The sequence below is a fragment of the Aulonocara stuartgranti genome (genome assembly GCF_965226115.1).
Source record: "Aulonocara stuartgranti genome assembly, chromosome: 5".
NCBI lineage: Eukaryota > Metazoa > Chordata > Actinopteri > Cichliformes > Cichlidae > Aulonocara > Aulonocara stuartgranti.
This window is the reverse complement of record NC_138943.1, coordinates 34,756,330-34,778,140: the sequence shown is the minus strand read 5'-3', so window position 1 is coordinate 34,778,140 and position 21,811 is coordinate 34,756,330. Positions and strand designations below refer to the sequence as shown.

At 41.7% G+C, this 21,811-nt stretch overlaps 2 protein-coding genes across 6 annotated transcripts in view; both read left to right on the top strand.

Moving 5' to 3' along the window:
* Positions 1 to 2,859, top strand: part of slc45a3 (solute carrier family 45 member 3) — a 131,066-nt gene extending 128,207 nt beyond the window's left edge. For all 5 annotated transcript variants that reach the window (XM_082533579.1, XM_082533576.1, XM_082533577.1 and 2 more), the window contains one exon: positions 822 to 2,859. In XM_082533579.1, the coding sequence (XP_082389705.1) occupies positions 822 to 965 (144 nt within the window). In that variant the 3' untranslated portion in view covers positions 966 to 2,859. The remainder of the gene's footprint in view (positions 1 to 821) is intronic.
* A 3,153-nt stretch (positions 2,860 to 6,012) lies between these two features.
* Positions 6,013 to 14,686, top strand: LOC309706453 (uncharacterized protein). Its single transcript, XM_082533006.1, has 3 exons — positions 6,013 to 6,203; positions 8,723 to 9,899; positions 12,096 to 14,686. The coding sequence occupies exons 1-3, from the start codon at positions 6,065 to 6,067 to the stop codon at positions 12,262 to 12,264; spliced, it is 1,485 nt and encodes a 494-aa protein (XP_082389132.1). The 5' UTR covers positions 6,013 to 6,064; the 3' UTR covers positions 12,265 to 14,686.
* Positions 14,687 to 21,811: the final 7,125 nt, after the last annotated feature.

Genomic DNA, 21,811 nt, shown 5'->3' with positions numbered 1-21,811 from the left:
TTGTAGGCAGCGATGCGATGAAGGCTGTCCAAATTCGCAGACTCCTCCGAATGCAGCCGACAAATGCGTCCTCCTTTTTCCCGAATTTGAAGGATGGGTCGGGTGTGTCCTTCGTGGCCCAACCTATCCCAGGATTCATTGCGCAGCCCAGCCAGCCCCCGCAGTCTTTCCATAGTTTATTAAACTCCACCGAGACAGCGGTGACGCAAAACTGAAGGCTAGACCGTCCAATTTCACTACCGGTCTACCCGCCCTTCATAGGAAGGAACAGGAAATGACACCTAAAAAAGGAAGCATGGGTGATAACATTAACTAGACTAAAACCTAACTACTTTATAAACACTAGAACTTAACATTTCTCTAATACCTCATAAGAAGTCAAAAATACAAAACAAACTCAAAATGCTGGATCACAGAGCCCTGACACCTGGGCACTTATTTTGGAAGTCATGCTGAAAGATTATCTTAACTTTCATTTCAATGCTTCAATGCTCCACGGGACGTAAAACCTGATTTTAAAAAGTGAAAAGGTTTTTGTTTGTTTTTTTACTTTCTTTCCCACTGGAAGTTAAACTTTTACCATCATCTTTGCTGCTGCAGAATCCTCCCATAGATTTGAATTCAGGATTCTCTGAATACCGTACCTCTCTTTGATAATGTCTCTGCAAATACTTTTAGACAGTTTAATCAGGTCAAGCAATTAAGACAATTTTGCGGTTAACAGAGAGATGAAGATGGGCTATTTTACAACTCAAGAGGACTGCTTTTTAAATTGTGGTCATGCATTTAAAATGCTGCTCTTTTCATCTGCTTACCTGCAGTTGCTGCCAGCCATGTGTCTCGGTTCCATAGTGCAGCTGACTAACAGCGTGAGGGCGTACATGGCCTGCGCCTGCTGCTTCAGCCTGCTGGCTTTGCTCTTTGCCAGAAGAGTTGTCTACAGCCACGCTGACCTCCAGTGTTGATCGAGTCTCCATCAGGAACATCAGCCGACGCAAGAGTCATGTGCTGGAAACAGTGGATCCTGAGTGTTCTCGTGTGGGGGAACACAGAGCATTCTTCAGGTTTTTATAGATATTCAAGGATATAAAGCAGTCACAGAAGAATCATGCTGCCACTTTAAGATCATACCACATGCCAAATGTAGTGTCTTTTTAATACAATAAGGTCCATGAATGCTGTGTTTCCGTCACTCTTATTGTGAGTGAAATGACACAGCACACAGAATAGACTGTATCAAATAACTTTGTTTTTTGTATTCTTGGATAAGGAACGACAGGGAATGATATCCTGCCGTGTGCTGTTGCTAAGAAACAACACTGGAGCCTTGACACTCCTTGTGTGGTGCATTCTGCTGCAGTCTCCTCATCCATATGCTCAGCTTGGCTGCTATGGAGATTCATTTACAGCTAGCATGTAACCTAATTACCCAGTGATTAGAAAGCATGTTTAAAATACCTTCCTTCTGAGCCGTGTGTTCCAGCCGTTTGCGGCCGTAGTGGTTGTAGTCTTACGCATGATGGGCTGAGATATTATGGTAAAATGAACTCTCCACTCCCTGTCCTTCTGTTGTAGAAGAGGGTGTGGACAGATCAATATTGACTTGAGCTTGAGTTTACAATACATCTGTGCAGTCTTATCTACTCTGAGTCCACGTGTGCATCCAGTATAACCAGGGAGGCTGAAATATTGCACTGATGTCATCTTTCTCATCAAAGTTGTCTGGAAATTGTGCAGCTGAAGGATTCCTTTAAAAGGGACAATGAGCCAGTACCTTGTATTTATTCATGTCATTATCTTGTATTCAGCCATAAGGCCCTAATTTATTGAAGTAGACATGACATGTAATTTGTTGTCAATTAATCAGGAGGCAGCCCAGATTCCCCAGTTCACCACGTGTTTGACTGGCGTGCTGGAAAAGCTGTACTAATCACCATATATATATATAAATTCTTCACCATTGGAGGTTATAGTTTTGAAAATGACACAACTGCGTGTAAAAATGCTCAGCTGGAAATGTTATTGACGCAAAACATGTTTTGTATGTGTCATACTTCTGGGATATATTTAGAGATGGGGTCTTCTGACTGAGATTTTTCTTTTCTTTTTATATTTACATGTGTTTGAGTTGTTTGAGATACTTAATTGCACTAAGTTTATAGGTTATTTGGGAATTCGCTTGGGGGATTTTGTTTTTAAGTTGTCCTAATTGTTTTCTGAATCTTATAGGTTTAAAGAATGGTAGAAGGTTTAAAAAGTCTTACTTTGAAATGTAGCCATGACATGTGAATAAATGTGTTGTTTTACTGGCTTTAATATTTTCCCATTTTAGTCACGTTTAGTGTAAAGATTCATCTTCTGTCTGAGTTCCGTAGCCCTTCCAAACCACCAGAGGGCCCCTTTGCACAACAGAAAAGCTGCACAGCATGAAGTGTAAATGCATGAAGGTATTCTTGCAGGTCAACTTTTATATGTTCATTCTTCTAACAGTGTACATGCATTAACAAATGTGATCTTGATATGTTGAGAGTTTTTTTTAAATAAAAGTTTTATGTCCTCAAAATAATGTGGAATATTACAGCTTTCATGTTGTATTCTAATTTTTGCCTCATAACTTTTGCACTGTCCCCTTCCTGCTGTGACAAAACAAATTTCCCACGTGTGGGACTAATAAAGGTTATCTTATCTTATCTTATCTTATCTTTCATGTTGATGGAGTATAAATCAAGGTGTGAAGTTTGGTTTTGCCTAGCAGTGAGAAGGATGCGTTTCATCAGTTCCTCCAAACCATGAAGATCATTCTCAGCACGTCAACACTTTGTGCCGAGATTCTCTCACATCTCCACAAGGAGATGCTTGAACTGCTCAAACACATTTGACTTTAAAATTCTTTTAAAACGTGAACTATGATGTTATTATTAATCTCTTCCTCCCCTCACTCCCAACCAGTCGCAGTAGACGACTGAGTCTGGTTCTGCTGGAGGTTTCTTGCTGTTAAAAAGGAGATTTTCCTTCCCACCGTTGCCAAGTGCTTGTTCAAAGGGGGCCATCTGATTGTTGTGCTTTTCTGTGTTATTGTAGGGTCTTTACCTTACAATATAAAGCACCTTGAGCTGTGATTTGGCTCCATATAAATAAAATTGAATTGATAATGTTTATTGTATTATATATTACTAATAACTGTCAGTGTTTCAAAATGCGTATGTGTATTTGGTCTTCAGATTATTTTCTGATAATTAAAGACTTCATCAATGAATAATTTTGTTAAAGAAAACAGAAAATAGTATCTTATGATATATTTATCTTTAAAGTGTTGATTGCAGTCTTACAGCAGACAAATGAACTCAATATAAAAGAAAACTAAGGCCACTTGGGAAGTGATCCAGATCCTCATTATAACTGGAGAAGTTCCACCAAGTTTCATGAAACTGTAGGTCTTGTAGTTTTTGCATGATGGCCATAAGACACACAAACTTAAATACTGAAAACATACCAGAATATAAATCTATGTTTGACACACAGTCCCAGTTCAACACAGGCCTGTCATAGTGTACTTCTGCTGTGAATATTTTAACAGACTTGAATATTAAGATGTAATGGGTCACCTGAGTGATCAGTGGACACTGGTAGTGGATGGAAATCCCTCTTCTCTAATATCCTTTATATCAACACCCCAGTAATGAAACTGTTTTTGAGCCACAGAAAGTGATGTAGTGCTGCTGAGCCAAAAATGCAAGTCAGTTTTTGGTGTCTGGAAGAGGCCTGAGCAAGGTTGCAAAGTGAAAACGCATTCCTCTTTCGCTGCATCATTACTGACCTCTGGCAAGCCATTGCTTTTCTGCAGCCACATGAGCTCAGCCACAGCTTTCCCGTCTATGAAATCTTCTGACTTCTCACACTGGAAATGTGTTCTGGAAAACCTGTGTTTGTACCAGCAGAGTTAATCTGACTAACAGCTCGGCCCTTACTTCTCTAATGATGCTTATTGGACAGACTTAGTCATTCAGAGTGCTGTGATCATTATTGGCAAGTTAACGAGACCTGGACTAAGAATGGTCCCAGAAAACAACAGCAACAGAAATTAATTTTAAAAATCAGGGAAGTTCTCCACAGAAAAAGTTTGCATTCTAGAAGAAGGGTTAATCCACATCTGTGTCAGTTTCTTCCTCTTCTGATGCTTTTAATTAACCAGATTCATGGATGACACAAAACTAACTACTCAGGTACATCTTCATCAGCAGCACTGTTGTAATCAAAAGTCTCCGGTATCAGACAAAATGCTGTTGAGAACTAATCCTGTAAGCACACTTCTGTATCGTTGTGTATTTCTTCAGCAGCATAACAGCGCCCCGGTATGGTCGGCGTGACAATTACAACTTTGCCCTCTCGAATTTTCAATGCACAACACGAAAACATTAATTCATTAACCAGATACATGCTTTGGATCACTAGAGATCCTGCATATAACAACATTTTTTTTAAATCACCTGTAATCATAAATAATCTATTGTGTAATGAGTTAATTGCTTATTCCTTAATGAAACAATAACTAATCTATGTAAATTTGAGGAAAAAAATAGATAAGGTGGTAATAAAATGTTATTTCCGTGTAAACGAAGGTGCAGTAACTTCTGCCAAAGCAGAATTTCTGAAAACTGAAGTCCAAGTTTAGCCAGTTTCATGTCTGCACTCGTAGCTTCATGGCAAATTCGACTGAGTTCAAAAAAACATCCTGACAGGGGAAAAATAAATGTGCAGACTTTGTGTTAGACTTAAAAAACATGGAGAATGAAAATGAAAAGGATGCGACTGTGAAGGCGTGAATGATGGATAATGGAAGTCCTACCTCAGGAGATTTAGATCATCAGGGGCTTCATTTCCTACATTGTGAATTTTTGTGCAGCACTTTGAACCTTTTGCATATCTGTTTATGCCAAATGCCTCTGGCCAGCAGACCTTCTGTGGGGATTTTAAGTTCTTATTCTTTCGCATTTAAGATGATAACTTGCTGAGCCAACGGCGCACATAGGCACAATTTACTCTTCTGTCCTCTTTTGAATGAGACAGTGTGACAGTTCTGCCTGATTTCAGGTAAATTTGGAGCTGCTCGAATGTGCACATATGTCACACGTATCCTGTCATTACATTCATGATGAATTCGTGCACTTTTTACTCATAAACACCTGGACTTCAAGAGCTCAGATGTGAAAGCATCACACATGTCTGTGATTTTAAGGAATCATAGCGAGTTGCTATTAGCGACTATGTTATTCAGGTTGGCTGGAAATCAGAAGCACAGGCAACATTTCCACTGGATTAGTTACCAAACTGGTAACAACCCTTCTAAATCTTCTAAATAGTGTTTTATTTTTAACACTGAAAAATTAAAAAGAAACTTCTAATATCGGGCTCTTTCTTCCTTTTGCTCTGGACCAACGTGTGTGAAGGGGATAGTCAAGTTTACCTAAAAAGATTCATAGGTGGAGTAAATCACGGTCACGTGATTCAGAGCACTGTTGCCCCACAACTGGAAGATTTGAATCTTCTGGTAGGCTGGAGCCTCTGAGTGTTGAGTCTGCAGGTTCTTCTGGTTCCTGCACAGGTTTCATCCAGCTGTCCACATGCATGTTTGTTCCATCCATCTATCCATGTTATGGGTGGATGTTGTGCTATTTGATATAAACAGATGCTCTGTGTGCCTCCCTGATTTTCTCGCTTCACGGAACTTAGACAACTGGGTAGCAGTGCTTCCACGGCAGCTTTATCTCTAGCAGTAACTGCAGGTTGTTCTGATGGCCCAGGTTAATCTTGACCTCTTATCAGTGTGTCCGTCACCCCCACTTCCACCTCCTTCCCCGCACATCTGCTGGCTACGGTGCATCCTGTTAAAACAGCATAGCTTCCCCTCTAACAACACATGGTAGTCAGAATTTATTGAGCGGCAGCCAATCAGCGCGTTCCTTTTTGGGCGAGCCTCCGCGGCGCTGGTCCAATCAAAGGCGCGGAAAGGGACCCGTGCCTCCGAGTTGTGCAGCGATGCCGTCACGTGACGCTGGGAAAAGAAATGCCAACATGGACCCGTGGCAAAGACGGGACGCGAGTGCGCGACGACAATAACACGACGGAGACGAGAAATAAAGGCGAAACACGGAGAGTCGTGGACTGCGCCACCTCCGCGAACACTCTCCCCGCTCTGAAGCACGGTAGGTCGAAGCAGCCGCCGGGATCGCGCCGCTCGACTCCTCCGGAAAGACCGAGGAGTATAAATAGAGCAGTTTTTATGACCCAGGCGAACTTGAGGCTCGTGGATGTCTGAGTGGGCACAGTTGTACTGCCATGCTGTCGGAGGAGCGCTCGCTCGTTTCTCAGGCAGTCGCGCCGTGGATTTTCCATCTTTTCTCTCTCGGTGATCCGACGCTCGCGCTCTCTGGCGTGTTTGTGGGCGCGTCTGTGCGGCCCTTGTTTACCCTGCGCAAGCGGCCGTGCTCTGCGCGAGCAGCGAGGCCCTGCTGCCACATGTGCCCTCTGACAGCACCCACAAACAGCCTTTACATAAGCACACGAGGTTATTGTGATCAGGACGCTGGCTTTAAACATAAGGGCTGCGGACATGTGAGGGGATGTAAACGCACTCCCGGGGACCCTCCATCGGATTAAATCTGAGTCCCGATGCGTTTTGGGGTCCCAGCACTTGTTGCATAACTCTAGACAGGGTTGCTGTTTCTTACACTGTTTAGCGTTCACATCAGGCTTTTTCTGTGTTTCAGCACCAACACTGCGATGGACGTGAGAGGTCAAATGCACTGCAGCTTAGGAAATGACTTTAAAAAATAAAAGCTGCAAAAGCACACAAAATAAAAGCCAGCCTGTGGTTACAGGGCACCTGTGGTGTAGCGTTAAAGAAGAGGCCTCAGTCCATGTGAACCCTGGTTTGACAGCAGACACACTGCCAGAATTCTTTCATAGGGGTCGCCATAAAAATATTGGGGTGGCACACCAAAAATATGATTTCCAATTTTATTATGCTGTTGTCAAACATAGGTTACTTGAAAAATATGGGGAAAAAAGAGAAGAATTCTATGCCTAGTTAGAAAATAGGTACATATGAAAATCAAATAAGAGGGTGGCGTCCTCTCTCTTGTGCTCACGTTTATTAGAATTACCAACATAGGACAGTCTTGTAATGGGAAGCCACTACCAGCAAAATTTGAGGGGGTGGCCAGTGCCCCCCCAGCACCCCCATTGGTGGCACCCCTGGTAGCCCGCCCTTTTGCTTCTAGCTGTTGGATCTCCAGACATGTGCATCTCCAAGGCGACAGAGTGGAGCCACAGGTTTATTGTGGTTTATTATTGGCATGCTTGTAAACAAATAAATATAACTAAAATGCAACATGTAGCCTTACATGGATTATTCTAAGCAGTATAAACAGACATGTTTGTTAGTCACTAAAATAACTGGGCAGGAAATAGCCCGGTGACAATAAAAATGTTTTAGTTGTATCATAAGCTGCTGTGGTTAGATGAGTTATCCTCACACAGGAACAGGATTTCCAGTGTGTGGCATTCATTGAGTAAATAAAACGCTTTTATGAGCAATCAACTGTCTGAAAATTTGGTATTGATACTTAGTAATACTGTAAATGTACAGCAGCGCCTCTATTTAAAGGGCCGCCTCAACCCAAATGACTAACACCCCCCACCCCCACCCCTCACCCCCTGGGGTTCCCACGTTCTCACTCGAGTGGATAGTTGAAAGGTGGTAACCTTGCTGAAGTACAATGACAGTCAGATTTGTTGTGCCCTGATGCTGTAGCAGCGTGCTGCACGGGCCCTTTGTCAGAGTCCACGTTTAGTACCTGACTTGTTTAACGTTATATTAGAGCTCAAAGTATTTATTTATCCAAGTGAGGACCAGAGACTTACACTAACTGGGAGTAGACTCTGCATTGCACCACCAAGGAATTCTCACACTCCTGCTCATACATTCTTACTTTTCTCTTCACAGAAGCAGGAAATAAACTGCCCAGAAAGTATGCATGTACCAGCGGGAGAGCACCCAATCATGTTTAACCTTGTTTGCGTGCAGCAGCAAATCATTCAGCTCATCCCCAGGACATTTGTTATGAAATATCACCACAGAGATTTTTCAAGACTCTTATATGTCTAAAAACTGCTAATAAGATAGATCGGTAAACTCCAACAGTGTATTGGTTCGGGGGGGGGGCTTAGACCCAGCTGTCCGCAGGGGTCCTAATATGCTGCTATGCATGAAAAGTTTTGCAACAGTGTGACTGAGAGGATGCCATGCACTCATCTGCCAAAACTTGTTATATGTATGGACATCCAGTATTAAAAGAGAAATTTTAAATGATGCCATTACCCCAACTACCCTGCATATGTTTTTCTAGATATTATCGATATTGGACCACCTGGTACGTTTATACAGATATGTGTGTGATTCAGCGCATCATTAGAGTATTTGCTCATTTCTTTTTCTCTGTTCCAGTATTAGTTTTAACCCTCTGACATAATCAGAGTTTACAATATAACTTTGACTTGAATATTAAGGAGAAAAACTGAAGGAGAAAAATGTTTTTTGTTGCCAAATGCATCGACTATATTTATTTTGAAGTCAATAATCGAGTCATTGAGGTCCTCAGGCCCTCCTGCCTTTTTACTTTCTGCTGGGTAATAAAATCTGGTCTCACTGCTGCCTTTGCAGGTCTTTGTGTCTCCTCTTCTGGATCGAGTTTCCTCTACATCCCCTACATCTGCAGCGTTCGGACAGGATCAATGGTGTCTCTCAGCAGCAGAATGCTGAGTTTGGAAAATGACCTGTTCAGGGACAGCAGCAGCCTCTTCTCCCTTGACCTCGGGGACGGAGACCGCAGCCAGGGGGGCAGTTCGGCCTCCTGCAACAGCCCAGAAGCCAGGGAAGTGGAGGTTCTGCACAGCTCCAGCCCAGGAGAGGATGAGGAAGATGAAGAAGAGGAGGAGGATGAGGATGGAGAAAAGCGTCTCCATATTTTCTTGGGAGAATTGGGAGAAGGGGAAGCTGCCAGTCAGGAGCCTAAGCTGCCTGAATTCTCGTTCCACCCCTGTTCCCCGTTTTCCCCAACCTTGGAGGACATCGAAGAGTTTTTGAGGGAAAAGATGGAAATAGTCAAAGATGGGATGGTTGTTCCAAAGGAGGAGGCCTCCCCTCAACCATGCAGCTCCGCTGACCCTCCACCTGCCTCGGCTCTCCCGGTTGCTTCCTCAGAGACTATCAATGATCCAAAGACTGATGCCTCCCAATGCACGTCTAGCTCAGATGCCACTCAAGGCGGGAAAAATAGCCCCATTCCAGCTGACCCTTCTTCTTGTGCCCAAGTTAACCCCTCACCACCCACCTTGTCCCCACCGGTGCTCCTGGGTGCTCCTTTGGTGCTCCAACTCCAGCCTCTTCCGTTGGCCCAGGCCCAGAATCCAGCAGGCTCTCCTGCAGGGGCCCAAAGTGGGATTTTGCTCACCCATGTGGTCATGGGGCTTCAAGGTGCTACAGGACAAAATGTAACCCTGCTGGCTCCCCAGGTGCCCTCCACCCACACCACTCTGTTATCACTAAACAGTGGTGATAACAAGCCAACTGACCAGAAGTATGTAAAGATCGCCCCTCTGCCAATCACTATGAGGACTCTGGAGATCACAGGCTTGACTGGGGTCGGGGGCCATGGAGGCGGTGTGCTAAAAGCAATGGCTCCTCGGATGACGAGGGTGCCACCTACTGAAAGGGTCCACAAGTGCTCCCACCCAGGCTGTGGGAAGATGTACACCAAAAGCAGCCACCTGAAAGCTCACTTCCGCCGTCACACAGGAGAGAAACCCTACACGTGTAGCTGGCCCGAGTGTGGGTGGAGGTATGGAACATGATGCAGACTGTAGCAGGTTTAACAGTTAAGATGAGGTTTTAGGGGTTTTTCCCCATGATTGATTGTTGGCACTGATTAAGCAGATGGCCTGATCCAGCAAGACTAGTTAGAGCAACAGACCTTGCACAAACACGCCACGGTACGTTTATTACAATATGAGGAAACGGAAGAAGAATAAACAATTTCAGCTGCTCCTTTATTCACAAGGGTTTGTTATGCATCCACAGAATACTTTCATAGCAACAAAGAATTTCAGTTTCCATCTCGGTTATACTTTACGAGTTTAACAAAGCATCTTCCTGGTTAACAGCCCATTAAGCTTTGTGTCTAGAAGTGCTTTTTGTCTAGTGTTTTTTTCCCTTTGGCTCCAAAGGTTTGATGGTAATCAGCAGTCAATTGTCAAAGCTATTTTGTCAATTGACAATATTATGCACATAAATTAGCATAACTTTATATGAATACCTTCATGTAAAAACAGTTTACTTAAAAGATGTGTGAAGCTTCCAGTTCTGGGTAGTGAAGCCAGTATAGAGGTGGCTAAAACCTGCATTCCTTCTAACAGTCAGTAGGGGGCAGCACCTCTGGCTGCAAAATGAAGTCCGATTATATCGAAGCCCACAGTAAAATGACTCTTGATCTGTGGCCTTAGTAAATGTTTAGCTCATGAGTTTATGAGATTCAAGTATTCTTCAAAACAGCATGATGTTAGATTCTTTATATTATGTTCATCTTGACGTCTTGACGAAAAAATCTAAAAGGCTAGCAAAGACCTGCATGTAGTTTAGTAAAAATAAAACAAATTTATTATGAACAATGAAACTATTTGAAATTTGGAATGCATCAAAATAATATGAATAACATAAATAATCAAATAGATATTGAGGATTTAATACCCAGCAGGTTGCTTCAGAAAGTGTCTCATGATATGATTATGCTCACCCAGCCTTCGGGATCTTATCTTCATGCTGATGTCGCCTGCTCTGCTGCACTTTTAAGCAGTTTTACACTGGCTTATTTTGTCGAAGATAAAAACCGTTAACAAATATAGAACATCAACAAAATAGATGAACGTACCAAATGTGCATGAAACGTCAACAAGCATGCGCATGGTGAACGCAGTTGTAAGGTCACCATTCGGCGTTCAGTTAACTGTAAGATAGGGATCATACATACATTATTATGATATTGTGTGTTTTAGGGCGGGGCAAAGGTGGTTGAAAAGTACCTGTGAGGTGAGCTGAGATGTGATGGTGATCACCGATGAGACTGAGATGGTAGTTATTAAACATGAAACGTTGGTCTCCCCGGGTGGTCTCACTGATATGAAGAGAGAGGGGTGTTTGAGCCTGTGCTACAGTGTCTGCACAAGGCCTTCCTCAGCTGCTGAAGTGGTGCCTTAAATGATTGTTGAGGTAAAAAAATCAGATTTTTCCAGGGCTGTTAACGCACTGGAGTGCTTCATATTAATAAAGAATCATTTGTAACTGAGCGTGCGGAAACTGTTTCATATGATCATTTTCTCATTTTTATCTGCTAAATATTGATTTCAGCCTCTCAGTCTCCTGTTACCCATTGCCAGCTTATTCAGTCTTAATAAGGAACGGTGATTACGTTTGTGTCATTAAAGACTTTTAATGCCTTTTAGCTTTGAGGATTGATGTCAGGGACTTCCAAAGGGACTGAGACTTGTTTTAACTCCTTATCTAAGTTTGAAGCTCAGTGAAGATAATAGTCACTTCTTAGCTGTTCTACTCTCTCTGTTACAGGACTAAATGACAGACTGTGAGCAATTACAAGATAAATCCTTCTCTTTATGCCACAGTTCCCACTTTTATTCTGTGAATGCTAAACATGACCTGCAGGTTTTTTTTTTAAAAAAAACTTACAAAAGCACAAAAACATTTGACCAATCAGCACGCTCGGCCCCAGAAGTTCCTGAACCTTTACTGTACCTCCCACACAGGAGATCTGCTGGCAGAAGTTCTACAAATATTTCATCTTTAACTGCAAAACATGAGAATGGATTTGATTCATATAATAAATCCAATATTAATTTGTGTAATCTTATCCATCATTGGGAGGAAGGGATTTGGTATGTCCCGATTAATGGATATGTTAGCTGGTGTGTCTCTAAACCTCCTTCAAGCTGTGGATAACACCACCCCTCTGTTCTTGTGTCTCCAGGTTCTCCCGCTCCGACGAACTGTCTCGTCACCGCCGCTCTCACTCGGGCGTCAAGCCTTACGAGTGCTCACTGTGTGAGAAGAAGTTTGCCCGCAGCGACCACCTCTCCAAACACACAAAGGTCCACCGCAGCTCCAGGCCCAGCAGGATTATCAGAGCCACCGTGTGATACCCTCAGCTGACCTGACCCCTGCCCAGCATCCACCCACCCACACCTGCCGTGCCTCCCTTGCCCAGCTTCGATTTGGGCAGCGCGGTGAGGGTCCGGGCCTCCTCAGGACTTTTGGTGCTTTACGAGCTGGACTTTCAGAAGAATCTCGGGAGTTGGCTGCCGTTTCACTTCAAAGTTTCTGTCCCGTCTCTTCCTCCCCTCTGTTTTACCTTCAGTGCTCCTTGTGAGCTGCTCATATTGTACCGAGCTAGCAGCCACCTCAGGAAAAAGTCAGCTCAAAGTGGATTTCCTGGCCTTTGCGCACTCATGCGTGGCAGAATGCAGAGCAGCAGACATTCTTATAAGGGATCCTCTTGTAACCACTGCGTGCCCCACTGCTCCAGTTACCAAGCTGCCAGGTGCTGTGGGAAGTAGAGTGCTAACCAGTAATGGGAGCATCTGTAATTATAGAATCTTTTTTTTTCTACTTTTGCAATCGATTTGCTTCCTCAAAGGTAAACTTCAGGGTTCAAATGGTTCAGATGAAGCTTCCGTTGTTGCACTTATGTGTTCTAATCGTTAACGCGATACGCGCGAGAGAGTTCGGAAACCCGCTCCCAATTTCTGAATTCTTCTGAAAGTACTTTCAGAGGGATGCCGAGGCTCCTCACAGCAGAGATAGTTTAGTCGTATTGAACTGCTGGTGTCCCTGATAATTTGGCCAAGTTGAGCAAAACTCACTGTTTTCTGGACCACACCTCTGGCCTTGATCGCATTCATCCAGTCGTGATCCAAAATGCTTTGGACCTGTATGCCTTTTCTCAGTCCCAGTATGTCCTAATCTCTTTATCGATGCCTTTGTCCATTTCACAAAACCTCTGTTGAGCCTGCTGTTATCATATGACTGCTCTTATTTAACTGTGACTCTGAACACGGGGTTGCCAAACCTGAAATCCCTGTTCTGGCCCTCTGTGGGAGGATGAAAATGACACCTTCGTTTATACGGTTTATAAGCTCTTTGTTCTCTGGAAATCATTGTGCAGCCCATTGATGTGGCTTAAAAAAAATACACGTGCACACACACACACACACACACACACACACACACACACACACACACACAAAGTAGTTATGGGCCTATAAGGTGCAACAGTGATGTGAAACTTTGCTCTTTTTTTAAATTTACAGTAGCACTTACTGTAAACGTTTATTTTTTTGGTTATAGCAGCAAGAAAAGCTAATAGTATGAATAGCTGGAAAGGCAGCTAACATCTATCCAATCATTTGTATTAGCATATTCAATATAATGTGTACTGAATATTAAGGACACAGATGACGTGTACAGCTTGTAGCCTTTATATAGATGTTTGTTTGTTTTGAAATCCAAGGATTTTCAATCAGCGCATTAAGCTATTCAGTGGTGTTCCTGGAGAGGTTTTCAGTCTGTTATGTGAGTTTGATTGTAGCGCGATCAGTCTGTGGAATGTCGGACTGATTATGCTCTGGGATTTGGAGTCCCGCTCTACCCGTTCACATAAACCATTAAGCTGAGTCTGCTGGTCTCAAGTGCACTTGTGCTAGTGAAAAGTGAGAAACAGTCAGAAAACACTCCTGCTCTTATGGCAGTTCCATAAAATGCACTGGAACAGCAAAATGCGAAAAAAAAATAGTGAAGCAATTTTTGTAAGGAAGGTTCAACTGCCCGTGGCGGTCGGTATTACCGTGTGTTATTAGATCTCAACATTGTGGTGCTTGTTAACCTACCGGTGCTTCACAAAATAGGCTGTAATTACAAGCGTAACACCTCACATAGCTGGATTATCTCTGTTGAACAGGCACTTATAACTACCGGCAGTCTTAACTTTAGCTGGAGCAACACTGGTGCTTATGGATAAGCGCAAAAATAGAGCACTTATTTACACAGCAATCGTTCTTATATCTGTGATTCTTAGCATTCTGGAAACCCTAGGTTTCATTCTTTCCAAGCAGCCATGCTCTGTAGCGTAGAAACAGACGGGCAGACGTGTTTATCTGTCTGAACCAGTGCTGTCTTTGTGTCTGAGCCTCCCCAGGCTGCTTCTACTGACCTACATCCAGACCTGTATTCCCTAATCATCATCATCCAATTCTCTCTCTCTCTGTGATGCCTGAGCACAGGCGATATTTTCTTTTTGTTTTGTTTTTGTTTGTTTGTTTTTTTTTTAATACCAGAAATGCTATTTTCCTATTTGCAGAAATAAAATTAAAAAAAAGAAAAAAGAAAAACACTAATTCTTTTGCTATGTTGTTATTCTAGTAATGCTTGTTAGGCAGACATACAGTTGTGGTCAAAAGTTTACATACACTTGTAAAGAATATAATATAATGGCTCTACCGAGTGTCCCGTTATTTCTAAAACTCTGATTTTTCTCTGATAGAGTGATTGGAACAGATACTTCTTTGTCACAAAAAACATTCATGAAGTTTGGTTCTTTAATGACTTTATTATGGGTTAACAGAAAAAAGTGATCACATTTACTGGGTCAAAAATATACATACAGCAACATGAATTAGCAATTTTGGTGACTTACAAAGTTGTCAGTGAACTGAGCTTCATAGCATGGCCTCTTAACTTGTGAGTGATTATGAGTGACTACAGCTGCTGACTTCTCTTAGGCCAGTTAAATAGGGCTCATTGGATACAAACGCCCACAAACGCTACAATGGGAAAGTCAAAGGAGCTCAGCATGGATCTGAAAAAGCAAATTATTAACTTGAACAAGTCAGGAAAGTCACTTGGGGCCATTTCAAAGCAGCTGCATGTCCCAAGAGCAACAGTGCAAACAATTGTTTGTAAGTATAAAGTGCATGGCACTGTTTCGTCACTGCCAAGATCAGGAAGAAAACACAAGCTATCACCTGCTGCTGAGAGAAAATTGGTCAGGAGGGTGAAGAGTCAACCAAGAATCACCAAAAAGCAGATCTGCCAAGAATTAGAAGCTGCTGGAACACAGGTGTTATTGTCCACAGTCATACGTGTTTTGCATCTCCATGGACTGAGAGGCTGCCGTGCAAGAAGGAAGCCCTAGCTCCAAAAGCAGCACCTTAAGGTTCGACTGAAGTTTGCTGCTGATCACATGGACAAAGATAAGACCTTCTGGTGGAAAGTTCTGTGGTCAGACAAAACAAAAATTGAGCTTTTTGACCACAATGCCCAGCGATATGTTTGGAGGAGAAAAGGTGAGGCCTTTAACCCCAAGAACACCATGCCTACAGCCAAGCATGGTGGTGGGAGTATTATGCTGTGGGGCTGTTTTGCTGCCAATGGAACTGGTGATTTACAGAGAGTAAATGGGATAATGAAGAAGGAGGATTACCTTCACATTCTTCAACATAACCTAAAATCATCAGCACGAAGGTTGGGTCTTGGGCACAGTTGGGTGTTCCAACAGGACAATGATCCCAAACACACATCAAAAGTGGTAAAGGAATGGTTAAATCAGGCTAGAATAAGGGTTTTAGAATGGCCTTCCCAAAGTCCTGACTTAAACCCCATTGAAAACATGTGGACAATGCTGTTCTTCAGCATTGTCCACATGTTTTCAAGTCCATGTCAGAAAGCTATCAAATTTAACTGAACTGCACCAATTCTGTGAAGAGGAGTGGTCAAAGATTCAACCAGAAGCTTGTGGATGGCTACCAAAAGCGCCTAATTGAAGTGAAAATGGCTAAGGGACATGTAACCAAATATTAGCACTGCTGTATGTATATTTTTGACCCAGCAGATGTGATCACTTTTTTCTGTTAACCCATAATAAAGTCATTAAAGAACCAAACTTCATGAATGTTTTTTGTGACAAAGAAGTATCTGTTCCAATCACTCTATCAGAGAAAAATCAGAGTTTTAGAAATAACGGGACACTCGGTAGAGCCATTATATTATATTCTTTACAAGTGTATGTAAACTTTTGACCACAACTGTAGATCAACATTTGCTACGAGGTTTACAGTGACAATGTACCAGCATGTGAGAAAATAACAAGTATAGAAATGGTGTGAAAGTATTTTTATTCACACTCAGTCTTTTTATAACAAGCTTATAGTGTGAAATATCTGTGTACAGTGTACAGTACAGAAACCAGAAATCTTGAGTACTGTTCTTAGTGATAGTTTCGAATGCACTGTGGGAAACAAAGGTATCTTAAAAAAGCTAAGGGGCTATTTGGAGCTGTCTTCTTGGGGTTTTTGTTTTTGGGTCCCAGCTTACATGAATAGTCTGATATATCTATTTACTGGCACTAAATGAGACTTTTTATGTTCTTGTTGAAGACAAATAAGTAAATAGGAAACAAGTCTGACTTTAATTCACCATTTGGCCAGAATCACATGTCAAATTGAATGCTAATTTCCCTTTGTGTCCGGTGTCCATGCAAAGGTCTGTTATGAGTAGACTCCATTTGACTCGTCTAACATTCATTGATTCACATCAAAAGAAACAACAAGAAACACAGCAAAAAATTGTCAAGTCCAAGGAAACATTAGCATCGATATAAAAATACACATGCAGAAACAGTGATTGAAAAAGGATAGTAACAGATGCACAACATTCCCCAACAAATCTTGGAAGAAAGAAACATGAATCTTCAAATATCGACAGTTTTGCGGTACTGGCAGGCAAATTTACCAGCTTCTCTCCTTTCATTTCTCTGTAGTCACCTGCTCTCTGATAATACCAGAGATTTTCTCATAGAAGTGACACCAATCTGAATTTCCTGCAGTGCTAAATGACAGCAGGGATTACAGCACAGTAAATCTGGCTTTAAAAAAAAAAGCAGCAGGCAGGTTTCAATCCTGTAATTACTTTCCAGTACTCTGAATCCTGCTGCATGCTGCACCACCTCTCACTTCGGTAATCTACAAAGCTAAGAGGAAGCTACAGCTCTCTACACATATCATGTTTTGGCTGTCAGTGTTTTCTAGCTGTGCTTGACTGCATGGGGAATGGGAGGGGAACACCTGGAAGGAACTGGGACCAGCTTCAAAGCAAAAAAACAGTTTCCTCCTTTCCTGCTCTGCTCTTGGACACTTTTGCTAATGTGGCCTGAATACGCAGTCATAAAAATGCTGATCGTCTGAGTCCTGTTTTGATTCCTAAACTGTAGGCAGGCATCTGGCAAGAACGTAGGGCTGAAGAGGAGGAGAGAAGCAAGGAGGGAGTTTCCTGTTAGAAATTAAATGTGCCCACAAGCTGTAATGTAATAAGAGTAGTCGACAACAGTCATGACCAGAGGTTACTGTAGGACAAAGCGCTGCGCTGCTCTTTAAAACAGAACAGTTTGGCCTTTAAAAAGCTATAGATTTATTATGATCAGTAAATGGGACCAGAACATGAAGCTGAAGAACACAGAAGAAGGCTTTCTGTTTATCTCAATCGCCTGCAGCAATTCTTTGTGACTGTTAACAAGAAACTTTGTTGAAGACTACTCCTTTTATTCCTTCTTACCTTCTTTCATTCATCACCCAGCCTAGGTGGAAACTAAATAGAATCCATGCTGGGATAAAAACACAGCTTAAGGAAAGATTAGTGTTTAACAACTGTGTAATTTAAGAGGATGTGTGAAAAATAGACAACACAAGTGAAAGTCAGTGATCTGAATACTACAAACAATATGCAGCTAACTAATCAAACCTAGATAATAAGGATAATTTCAACTGTGATATTAATAATACGTTTTGCAGATTCTGAAATCATACAGAGGCGTTACATACAGAGGACGTCATGCGCACGTCACTCAAGACCTGTCTGCCATGTTGGACGTAATCATCACTAATCCGTTGTTTACGTAGAAATTATCACTACTTTTCCCTCACAACGCCTACATGCTGCGGGGTTAGGTGCAGTAATCATCAAGGACAATCAAGGACAGAGGGAAAATCTTTTTCTAATCATGTTTTTTAGATAGAAGAATACGAGAAAAAAAATTAATGAATAAAGGCATCAGATAAATAGTATAACAGTATAACAATTATGGGTTAGTTGAATTTTTTAAATAACCAGTATCTGTTTCAAACAATATGTACCATTTAAAATTTTTACGTTGATATTTTCATTATTTCTTCTTCGTCTGCCTCCTCCAGCACAATTCTCGCCTTCTCATCTCCATTTCATCCTCTTCCTCCTAAACTAACGTTAGGGTTCTAACATAAGAAGTCTCATATGAACATAATTATTTAATCTTGATATTACTGCAATGAGTTATTGTCAGCAGATGTGACCCTCCCGTCTCTGGACAGGTAACAAGAGATGGCTAAGCGACAACGTAACAAGCTAACCATGCAAGCTAGTCATGCAAGCTAACATTAGCCTCTAGCATCCTAAAACTTAATTTCCCTCTGATTAACAGTTTGATTTCACTTTCACATCACAAGAGTTTATTTGCTAAGTACAAGTCTGCCAACGTCAAATCCATTTCAAAAAAAGTTTCAGTAACAGCCGTGAATACCGGTGAACAGGAGCTAACAGCAGAACACACTGATGGAAAATTATGGCTATCCATATGCCTTGCCGAGTTTTTCCAAATAACAAGCAAGATGCTTGTCAAGAAAATGTACTTCCTCCAAGATAGTATATGTTTACTATGTTTAGTAAACCATATTTCAGGATTATTACACATCCAAAATGGACCAAACGGCACCTTATTTTTATGAATCACACATCTGGTGCACATCCTCACATCTGGTGTGCATGATGGGCCATCACTGATGGCTGTGACTGGACACAAGCACAATAGCCCCGGCTAAAACGGGAACCCTTGTCACATGGTAAGCGGTCATGTTTCTGCAAAAACCCTATAGCCTCCCAGTTTGGGTGATGAAATGTTCTTTACAGTGACACATTTCTCATCATTGTATCCCTTGAGCTCTGCAGCTTGTTTTAGTGTCTTTAAGCACATTGTTTTTTATTTTACAGCCTGCTTTTCAGCATTGCTGTTTTGATTCTCTAACAGCTCATATCTACTTACTTTTAGCAGCAGGCAGCTGCTCTGAACATATACAAATACTCACCAGCACCCCATCTAGGGGCTTGTGATTGGACTATTCCAACACAGTGGTGTGCAATTACTTTTATTACAGTGAGATAAACAGAGATGACAGACCACCTGACTGTGGCTCAGGTGGTAGAGCGGGTTGTCTGCCAAGTTCGGTGGTTCAATCCCTGGCTCCCCAAGTCTACATTTCAAAGTATCTTTGGACAAGATTCTGAACCATAACTGCCCCCCCCCCTTCTCCCATGTATTCATTGAAATGTGACTGTTTGTGTGAACAGTATGTCTTTTGTCCTGAGCCTGGTTCTGCCAGAGGTTTCTTCCTGTTAAAAGGGAGATTTTCCTTCCCACTGTCGCCAGGTGAATTCTCATAGGGGTCATCTGATTATTGGGGTATTATTGCAGGGTTTTTACCTTACAATATAAAGCACCTTGAGGTAACTGTTCTTGTAATTTGTAAATATATAAATTAAACTGAATTAGATCAAAGTGCTTAAAAGCACGAAGGTGTGTGATTGGGTGAATGAAGCTTGTAGCAAAAAGTTCTGAGTGTTCAGTTGGGGGTAGAAAAGCACAAGACCATTTACCACAACTGTAGACCTTTGCCTTTTCCACTGCCCTCTAGTGACAAAAATATATTTAATAATAAAAGCTGGGTTTGCTTCAGTGCCAAATGTTAAAAGAATGTAAGGCTTCTGTGGAATTCAGCAGTCTTACTCCTGAAATCTAGATGTTCACACTGACTAATGTGACAGGGACCAAAAATAAAACACAAAACTCATTACAACTGATTTTGTCATGCCTTCAAAGCCCTTAGACTCTCACTGACAGACAAGCCTTTTTCTGGCATCCAGAAATATGAGGTTATTGAAATCCTACACAAGATATTAATTAGGGCAATTCATATAGAGCAGATTTCTACTTCAACTGCGAATGAGTCACTCATCCGCCAAGTCAATCCAGCTCCACCACTCTATAAATAATCACCCTCTGGTCTTCGACTGCTTTGCATTTATGTCTGAATAATGCTGGTATTTGTTTTAGCTAAATGTGCCAGTCGGGTCTGATTCTGTACTCTCACTCTCCAGCCTGAGGTGTATACAACAGCTCAGACTTTTTTTTCGTGTAGTAACATAATGCTGTTTTGTTTTTTAAATTGTTATTAATTTATTTTTTTTAAATAATACATAACCTAACCTGTTTTTTCTCAGTTTTTTTTTAATGCAGTTAGGCTACATTTAGCAGTATGTTTGCTTTCTGACAACATCAGATAATAACAGATGAATGTCCACAATAACAAGACTAGAATCTGCACAGGGCTCACTGATGCTACTGTGACTGTTAGCATACGCTGCCACTTGGTGGTTAATCTGACAACATGCAGCTTCTGGACGTGGAGGTTAGATTGTTTTTTGTTGCTAATGATGTTCTGTGTTGATGGAAAATCCAAAATGACGTTTAACATGGTTCTTTTTTACAAATTGCTTTTTGTATAATTTGTATACACACAAAATACATTTCAATTGTAATATTTTGACTCAATCAACTCTTTTTTTGGTACACCTTGCTAGAACTGGGCTGGATCTGCTTATACCTATAATTGGCTTAGTTCTTCATGGCACAGTTTCAATAAGAGGTTGAAAGTTTTCCTCAGAGATTTTGGTGCATAATAATCACACGTGTGCTATTGCTCACATGTGTGATTCTCACATGTCCTCACATCCCAAAGGGCTATTTGAGTACATTAAATTCAGTGTTATGTTCAAGAAACCAGTTTAAGGTAATCTAAGGTTTGTGACATGATGTCTGCATCCACCCTGCAGCCACCAAAAGATTGATACACTGTGGTCATAAATGGATGGCCAGCAACAATACTCAGGTAGCCTGTGGTACTTAAATGATGCTCAGTTGGTACTAAGAGGCCCAGAGTGTGTCATGAAAATATCCTGCACATCATTACACCACCAGCTGCCTGAATTGTTGATACAAGGCTGGATGAATTGAGTACTTTATGTTGTGTCTGCCAAAATCAAGATTCTTTAGCCCTGGCTGCAATTTAATGTTGATTGAGAGTTCGTATGAATTACTGTCTCAGTTTCTAGATCTTAGCTGACAGGAGTGACAGTGGCCTGGTGTTCTTCACTGTGGCCTATCTTCTTCAAGATTGCAGATGCCGTGGGTTCAGAGATGTTTTGCATATCTTGGTTGTAATGAGGATTTATTTCACTTCCTGTCGGCTGAAAATAAGCCATTCTCTTCTGACCTCAATGGATAATTTCTCTTTTTCAGACCACTCTTAAAGAGATGGCTGGAGTAGATCAGCAGGACTTATGTTCAGACTGCCATGGATATTTATTTGAGTGTTAAAAACAGGAAAAACTGCCCACAGCAGCAACGTTTTGTGCTTCTTTTTTTTAATCTTTTCTATTATATAATCTATTTTTCAACTTCCTCTTCTTGGTAAATTCTGCTGTCACTTCCTTTGCTGCTCATGTCCACTTTTCAGCTGATCAGCATTCTTTCTGTTGCCTAACATCATA

What these genes read in the sequence shown, in the direction of transcription:
- LOC309706453 (XM_082533006.1), top strand. Translation starts at nt 6,065, where the DNA reads ATGCCAACATGGACCCGTGGCAAAGACGGGACGCGAGTGCGCGACGAC. An exon ending in TCTCCCCGCTCTGAAGCACG is followed by an intron (nt 6,204 to 8,722) that starts GTAGGTCGAAGC and finishes CTGCCTTTGCAG; the next exon opens with GTCTTTGTGTCTCCTCTTCT. An exon ending in TGGCCCGAGTGTGGGTGGAG is followed by an intron (nt 9,900 to 12,095) that starts GTATGGAACATG and finishes TTGTGTCTCCAG; the next exon opens with GTTCTCCCGCTCCGACGAAC.